This window comes from Olea europaea, unplaced genomic scaffold (genome assembly GCF_002742605.1).
Source record: "Olea europaea var. sylvestris unplaced genomic scaffold, O_europaea_v1 scaffold568, whole genome shotgun sequence".
Lineage (NCBI taxonomy): Eukaryota > Viridiplantae > Streptophyta > Magnoliopsida > Lamiales > Oleaceae > Olea > Olea europaea.
This window is the reverse complement of record NW_019264016.1, coordinates 313,737-323,062: the sequence shown is the minus strand read 5'-3', so window position 1 is coordinate 323,062 and position 9,326 is coordinate 313,737. Positions and strand designations below refer to the sequence as shown.

The following is a 9,326-nucleotide window of genomic DNA, read 5'->3' as shown; positions in this document are numbered from 1 at the left end:
AACAGATATTCCCGTGTGTCTGTGCATTTAACGTCCTCAACCACACCATAGACAAAATATTATCTAAATTAATGCCTATGAATTATGAAGCTTTGTTACAATATCTTCCCTGTTTTAGTGTCATTTTCGTCAATTTCATTTTCTCATAATGGTGGAAGGTTTTGGGAAGAACATAAGTCCATCAAATGTTTATTGGTCCATTACATTCATAAAAGGGGAAAAAAATAAATCATAAATTAGGTATTAAGTATCATCAATTCAATTTTCAGGTCTTAAGTTTAAAAATACAAAAATCAGGTATTTATTTATTAATTAAAAATATTTTATTAATTAAATGTAATAAGGTCACAATTATACAATTAATGGTCACATGTACATAATTATAGATCACAACTTATTTATTGGTAAGATATTATCAAATTAATTGGTCGCAAATTATTTTGATGTCACAAATCAAATATTTTATAGGTCATAGTTTATTTCGCTAGTCATAGATCGAAAAAATTATAGGTCACAATTTATCTATTGGTCACATATTTTCAAATTTATTAGTCGCACATTATTTTTTAGTCATAAATTATCAAATTTTAAAGTCGCAATTTAATAGATAGTCACAAAGAACCAAATAATTGGTCACATATACCAAATACCCAAACCCGATCCTAATCCACCACTAATACTTGGTCACAAATCAATCAAATAGTTGGTCACAAACACTCTTCATCCCATCCCGTCGTCGCCTCCGCCACCTCCACAACCACTACCAACACAACACCACAACCACAACCACAACATTACCACCTCACCACTATTGCCACCCACGACCAACCAGATCTGAACCTATCAACCTACCACACACCACATCTACACTACAACTGGTTAAACACCACACACTGGCAGTGTCACCACCAAGCTGCCAACAACACCACCACACCTCGATGCTGCCACTATTGAAAACCACAGCAGTCCCAAACCACCACTACTACCACCACAAGTAGCATCAACACTACCACCACCCCTGACGCCACCCCTCTTGAAAAACGTAGCATTCCCAAACCACCACTACCACCACCATAAGCACCATCAACAATGCCACCAGACCAGTATATTGGCCGGTGAGGATTAGCACTTGTGTGACTACCATCAGTTTCTAAATCTGTAGCAATTATACCTTCTCCAAACAACCTGGTCCTTCTTACTGTCGAAGGCAAGCTTGCAACAGTTATGCCTCTCCCAGCAATTTAGGTCGTCAATACAAATCGACGAACCTAGTGCAGATTGTCAGCGCGCACAGTCCCACCAAGCGGTGTTCTTCACATCGCGCACAACGACAAATTGAGCTTCACGCAAAGAGGGAAGAGTTGAAGAGTCGATGTTGCATACTTCCCAAATTTAAGGCATTTGCTCTGCCGCTATGCAAAGTTGAGTGGGTAGACTAAGAGAAAAGAGAAAGGAGATAGGTTTGGGGATGTTATTAGGCTAAGAGTGCGTTCGATTATAAGTATGAAATTTGTATGGAAAGAAAATAATTTTAGGTAATTCAATTGTCTAGAATTTATTTGCATGAAAATTGTCAATTAAATGTGTTTGATTAATTTAACTTTTAACCTAGAAAATATTATATTTGTCCATTTTTTATTGATGTGTAGATGAGAGGGAGTGAATTTTCTAGAAAATAAAATCTTACTCTTCTAAAGAAAATATTTTCCTTGATTTTGAGGAAAATATGGTCAGGTGACTAAAAGTGAGAAAATATTTTTCATAGAAAAAAGGCAATCAAACAACACAAAAGTAAGAATTTTGGTGGAAAAAACACATTTTTCATGGAAAAATATTGGTAATCAAACGCACCGTAAAAATTGATTGTAAAGTGGTATTAACAATGAAATTATCACCTGATTAATAAATAATTAGACCTTAAACCTTATTTTAGAATTCTAATCTTTAAAAATCGGCTGCAATGTAATTTCTGCTTCATAACCCAACTTGATCAAAGTATATTAATATTGAGAAAATTACCCTAAAACCTTAAATACCAATTTCAAAAATTTGTATGTCTATGTGTACAAATCTCCATGGTGGTGTAAGTGTGGTGGCAGTGATGTTTGGTACATATCTATGTGGTGATAGACCGATGGTACTGTGCACAGAATTGCATGGCGGCGGTGGTTGTGGTGGTGGTGTTGGTAATGAGGTGACAATAGCATTTGGGTGGTGACAATGGTGGTGGGGTGGAATGAAGAGCTATTGTCATGAATTATGATGACTAATAAAATTGATAATTTGTAATCAATAAATAATATGTGATCTAAATTGTAATTGTGACCTTGTGCGATTTATGACTAATACATGATTGTGATCATAAATAGTGTATTATTGTGACATTGACCTATTTAATTAATTAATAAGTCACAAAATTGTTATCAGGTGGTTAAGTTTCTTATTTTTTAAAGTGTATTTGAAATTATTTTTCCATTAATATTTTCACTTATAACAAAACTCGACATGTTTACTGAGGGAGATTAAATTGTGTTAAATAATATTTAGAAAGATTTTCATTTTGATTGTTGTGCCTAGCATGATCTATCATTATATACTTAAATATCATCTCAACAGTGTATTTTTCTATTTATATCTTCCGGTCTAACATTCTCTTGTGACTCTTGTGCTTGCGAGCAGTTATTTTCTTGCCCATTCTATCTATGAGCAAACATTAATAACAAGTTTGGTATGCAATACTTCATATAATTAAAAAAACAAAAAAAAAAGGTTAAAATCTTGTTCATTAACATGTTAGATATTATTCATTATTGCAATAGACATGACGATCTTTAGAAAGCCAATTGTATATCAAGTGTGGCAATTACAAATTTTGTGCGATTTACGACACTCCAAGAATGCCCACAACTTTTACAAAAAAGCCCCAAAATATAGGTCCTTCTATCAAACATCACCGCACTATTCACTTATCGGGAGGCTACCAAAGAAAAATCGCAACATTGCTTCCTTCTTCCTCCATACCTTTTACAAGTTATTCTAATGTTTTTTGGTAAAACTTCGCTCTTACCACTTGAATCTAGACTTTGACATAGCTGTCATAGCCCTTGTTTTAATTTTGAAGTTTTATATTTCCTTTGACTACCTTTTTAATCACACTTTATTGTGAAGTTTTACGTTTCCTTTTACTACCTTTTTAATCACACTTTACTAACTTTACAAGCTCCCCACCTCCCCTCCGGAACCGATAGCCACCGACCACAATGACTACCACCAAGAACTATCATCGCACACCCTTAACCATCGTGTAGATTTGGATTTTGACCCAACCACAATGACTACCACAAAGAACCATCATCGCACACCCTCAACTATCGTGTATATTTGGATTTTGACCCAACCAACACCACTGGCTCCTGGCTTTGTCGCCATCGTTGTAGTGAGATCGAGGTATTATGTTTAACAAGGTTAACACAACCTCACAAGCTAAATCTTACTTACTATACCATCTAATTATATTCTGTATTACTTGCGAAACATGTGTATTCAGTCCACTATCAAATTTTAGAAGTCAAATCCAATTTTATGCGAAAAATGATGATTTATCTAAAAATGATGATTTTTCCCAAATCAATAAAAATATTCAAAGTTTCACTAACTTTATCTTCATATGGTAAAAATAATTACAAACAATGAATATTGGATGTTTACTTATGGTCATTATAAACCCCACCCCCAGAAGGGCACAATAATTCATTCACTACTGATAAGCTTCAACTTCAAGATTATGCCAAGAAAATAATTACTTTTTTTGGCTGTGATTCATCATTCCACCAAATGATGCATGATAATTAAATTAAATAATCAGAAATAAGTAACTTCAATTTTAGGTTATTTCAGTCAAAGTGCTCATTATGTAGGTAATTAAAGTAACATTATTTTATTTTAGGCTGAAAATTTCTCGTTTGTTCTAATTATTCCATTCAAGAAGAAAACTGGAAGATGGACAAAAGAGTAATTTCAATGGTAGGCAGGAACTTAAAAGACTGCTTTTTAACGCAAATTATAGCATGTGTTGGTACAATGTGTAGGATAATATTAGTCTACAATATATCTAGGAAAGTAAAATAAAAAAAAAAAAGATGATAAAATTATTTTTATTATACTCATTTTTCCTATCTAGTATTACTTACCAAACACACCCTTACAAATTTAAAGCATATCGACCTAGTTGTACGTACTTTAAAATTTGGATCATGCAACACTTACAAACTTTTTTTACAAAATCCTTTACTCACTACTCACAATAGGAGTTGGGGACCACGAGCCGAGATTTTTAAATTCACGTGAGGACCGCTTGTTAGTGAGAGTAAGGAACCCATTTTGTACACATTTGTTTGTTCATATATATTTATCCTTAAAAATTTTAAGGCGGCCAAGGTTTAACCGCTTGCCTAGTCCAACAAATTTAGGCATTCTGGATTTTTTTTCTTCTTAATTTTGTCTACTTTTGTCAAAGCTTGCTTTAACTCGTCTCTTTTTTGACAGGTTGAACCAGCTCGACTCGACAAAAATGTGGATGGTGCTAAGATCACCCGTGCAATCGCCATAAATAATCACGACTCACTTTACGTTTCTAACAGCAGCCTATATTTATGGCAAGTCTCTCTGACTTTGAGAAACTTGTAAGCATACTTTATACAAATTCCTTAAAGAGGTCCAGATTTTTCTTATCCACAGTCAAAAGCGTCAATTCCTTCTGCACAACCAAACACATGAAATATATAAAAGGGTGTTTGGAAAATATGTTTATGTACAAATGTATTTTTGAATAGTAAATTGATGGAAATGTGTGGTTGAAAAATAAGGAAATTTTTTTTATTTACGTGTAACATTATTTTAATAAAGAATATGTGATTGAAAAGAAGAGAGAAAAATGTATTTTGAAAAAAAGGGTACCAAACGGGGTGTAAATAAATAAATAAAACTAAATATGATATTAAGCACAATTTGAAAGCCATAATTAAGTCCATAATGCTATAATTACAATTAGTGAGGTTGTCATAATTATTTGGGAATTTTTTCAAGATAATGGCCTTGTGGAGTCATATTTAGATGATGTAAGCACACATTTCTAGATTTGCAGAGTATACATTTGTGTTCAAAAAATTATTTAAAAATAAATTATGCTATTTGTACACTGACATTAACACATTCCTCATAAGATGGAGGTGTGCAAACCAAATTAAAAAAAAAAATCGTGAGCCCCCCTTGCGAGGGGAGTGTACACCGGCGTGTCAATGCCCATGTGCGTATAGCACATTCCATTAAAAATAGGTTCAAAAACAACTTTTTAATCTCAAAAGTTGCTTTTGATTTTTCAAAAATCTTGATAAACTGGCTCGTAATATATTTAAAAAGCATTAATTAGTGTTAACTACATAGTCGTGGATACAATTCAACATTATGACGAATAGGATTTTGACTTTATTTCTTCTTTTAACACTGTCAAATATTGTACACTCCATTCCACCAAAAAGGCTTTACAAGTTTCGCAGCTTGATCACAGTGAATCTTAGATTTCCCTAATCTCTATAAATAACGTACTTGCCTAGTTCCTACGCTAACGTAGAGATAAAAGAAGTATTAAGACTTGAAGTATGATCTTAAAAGGTCAGTCTTGTTAAGAAGAGTAGTTTAAGCTTTTATATATTGATTTTATTTCATCTATTGGATATATTGCTTAACTATCTTAGGTTCAATACTGCATTTATATGACGTGATAGTATGCAAAATTTAGAAAATAGCAAGAAGAATACGATCTTTAAGGATCAAACATAATTGTAAAACTTAAGCATTTAGGATTTAGCCACCAACAATGTTGTTAACTGAGAAAAAAAGCAAATTCACAAACGAGCTAGGGTGGCTGCTATGCATTTCCGTCAAGGCAGCATAGCTAAAAGAAAACGAAAAGAAATTGCGAATAATTCCATCTTTTCCTCTGAAGTGTCTTCATTATGGTGTGATCGGTTCAAGATCCTTAAGTAGTCCAACTACTTGTTGCATGCTCGGCCTCTTTGAAGGAAGTTCGGCAGTACATAGATATCCAATCTTCAAAGCCTCGACCATTTGTTCCTCTGATTCTTCTCCATTTATTTTTGGATCAATAGCTCGTGATCCCTTGTTTCCCCTTACTAATCCTCGTACCCAACTTACCAGTGTGGCCTCTTTTTCCTCGGGATAATAATCTCCAACGGGCTTTTTCCCAGTAATTAGTTCAAAAAGAATAACTCCAAATCCATAAACATCATATTTTGGTTTTAGGGGTTGTGGTGTACCGGTCTCTGTCTGAAGAAACTCTGGTGGCACATATCCAACTGACCCTCGTGAATGTTCACCCTCGAGGTCGTTCCCAAAAATTTTAGCCAGTCCAAAGTCTAATAATCTTGGCTCCAAGTTTGAGCCAAGATAAACACTGCTTGCTTTGACATCTCGGTGAATAATGGGAGGCGAGCAGCCATGGTGAAGAAATGCAAGTGCGCGAGCTGTGCCAAGAGCGATTTTGTGCCTAAATCTCCAAGTCAATATTGAACCTTCCGATCCAACATTTTGTATCACATTATTTTCATTTTCTTCACACGTGTCGGAGCTCCAGTCTTCTTCTGTAGTTTGAACCCCTAGTGGCAAATCATAGAGCAAGTTCTGCAGATTTCCATTCTCCATGCAATCATAAATCGCAATCCTCTGCTCTCCAGCCAAGCAATATCCGGTTAATGGAACAAGATTGGGATGCTTAATTTGACCAAGATACTCGAGTTCTCTTGCAGCTTCTTGGTCAGTCATGGTCGAACCATGGACCAAAACTTTAACAGCAATAGGAATTCCACCTGGTAACAATCCAGCATAAACTGGCCCAAACCTCCCTTCTGCCAACAACGTGCTCGGATCAAAATGAGAAGTTGCAGATAGAAGGTCCGCAAATGTGAAATTAAGCAGTGGCTTCTCAAATATTACCACTGGTAGGGATGTTACTTGCTTAACATCAGCTACCCAAGTAGTCGAATCAGTCTGGAATGAAAAGGGTCCCGACATGGTTTGTTCTTCTTTACAGGAATTTTGTTTCACAGCCCACATTCTGGTTCTTCTTCGACAACCAAAGGCTAAAAAGAGCAACCCAAAAATTAAACAAACCATGGAGAGGGTAAGAGCCAGGGCAAGCTCAAGTCCCCTATGTTTCGGAGCTTTTCTTTTAAAGAAAGCTGGATTTGCAGCAATTGGGCAGCTGTTCACTGACCCAATGAAAGCCACTTGAATGGTTTCTGGAGAGATTTTTGAAGCACAAAAGCTTAGTTTGTTATACGAGAAATTGAAGCTCTCCATCTCCTGAAGTTCTTGTAAGAGCATCAAAGGGATCTCCCCAGTTAGATCATTGTAAGAAACATCTAGAACTCGAAGATTTTTGGTATTGAACTGAGGAATATGGTTGCTGAGGTGATTCTTGGAAAGATCAAGCGTTCTCAAACTACTCATGTGGGATATATTATTCGGAATTTCACCAATCAAATTAGTTCCAGACAAATTCAGATACTCTAAATTGGAGAGCATGTCAATTTGCAAGAATGGTTGCTCGATAAATCTATTGTGTGCAAGATTAAGGTGTTTCAGATTTTCAGCAAGATTTAGGTCAGTGGAAAAGTGCCCACTAAACTCATTCTCAGATAAATCCAAATAAACCAATCTCGACCAATTGAAGCTGGATAGGAAATTTACCTGAGAAATGTGGCCTTGAAATTGATTACTGCTCAAATCAATCACCTCCAATGGTCCTTTAAAGACACCAACAACAGAACCATTAAACAGATTGCTTGAAAGATTAAGATAACTGATCAATGCCATCCCTGAAAAATCCGAATCCCGGCCTCGAATCTCATTTTCAGCGAGATTCAAGAATCTCAACTTAGGAAATGCAGCACCAAAACCACTAGGAAGAGAACCATTAAGCTTGTTTCTAGAAAGATCAATGGAAATCATCGACCGGCATTGTGAAATCCCCAGTGGTATAACTGATTCAAACCCACTTGTACTGAGATTAAGAACTTGCAAACTTAATAGGGAGCTTATGGCTTCAGGAATACTCCCAGAGAAATTATTAAAAGAAAGATCCAAACTTTGAAGTTGCCCAAAATTCCCTATATTGCTGGGAAGAATTCCAGAAATTTGGTTAAATGAAAGATTAAGATTCTTGAGTGAACTTAAACTCCAAAAATCAGAAGACAGACCAGTAATTTTGTTGTTGCTTAGATCCAAAAATTCCAGATTTTTCAGTTTTCCAATGGTGTTATCAGGAATTACACCATTTAAATCCAAACCAGAAGCCTCCAACTTAACAACATATTCCCCTTTGGCATCACAAAACACCCCTTTCCATGAACAAAAAGAGCCAGAAAAATCATACCCTTCAGTGGAATTTAAGCCCATTCTTCGCAAGAAATCATAGATAAAGAAATCATCTGTATTGGGATTTTGGGAAACAAAGGACCTAAAAAACAGACCGAAAATCAAGATAGCATTAAAGAAACAGAAACCCATTTTTGGATAAGGTCTATAACAAAGAAAAACAAATTGATACCAATCCCTCACTTATCCAGAGCTTCAATACCACCAGTTTTGCAGCATAAATTCTTTTTTTTGGACTATTTTCTGGCTTCTGCAACACCCATTAATCCATAACATGATAAAAAACGAAAACGATAAACGAGACATGACATCGTAAGTCGACCATAACCACCACCACACAAACTTCAGGGTTCATGAGAATGTTATGAAGTGATTTCTTTCTTTCTTATTTGGATCTCAGAATCCCAAGAAAGTATGAAATTAAAGATACAAATTCGAATGGGATTCTGGAAATGTTTTAAGATTTCTGAGTCTGAAGAGAAGAGAACGAACGTGACTACGTGAGTTTATCTTCTTGTCTAGCCTTCTGCACGTTTTAACGAAGCCAAGACAGAATAATAATAATAAAAAAATCCAACTGAATCCAAAACTTTTCCTCATTTTTTAACCACACATTCTTCATCAATCTACTATTTTAAAATACATTCTTTCAAAATAATGTGACTTAAACACAAACTATATATCCTTGTTATGACTTGTCCGATCTAAAGAGCTAGTCAATCAGAAAATCCAACTTGTCAAATGTTTAGTTTGAAGATTTGGTCCAATAAAATCTTTCAAAATAATATGGCTTAAACACAAATTATATATCCTTGTCATGACTTGTCCGATCTAAATAGCTAGTAAATCAGAAAATCCAACTTGTCAAATGT

General features: G+C 35.0%; 1 protein-coding gene across 1 annotated transcript; it reads right to left on the bottom strand.

Annotated features, from left to right (window-relative positions):
* Positions 1-5,820: 5,820 nt before the first annotated feature.
* On the bottom strand, positions 5,821-8,977 carry LOC111389186 (probable LRR receptor-like serine/threonine-protein kinase At2g24230). The gene has a single exon (XM_023014079.1). The coding sequence runs from the start codon at positions 8,584-8,586 to the stop codon at positions 6,013-6,015; it is 2,574 nt and encodes an 857-aa protein (XP_022869847.1). The 5' UTR covers positions 8,587-8,977; the 3' UTR covers positions 5,821-6,012.
* Positions 8,978-9,326: the final 349 nt, after the last annotated feature.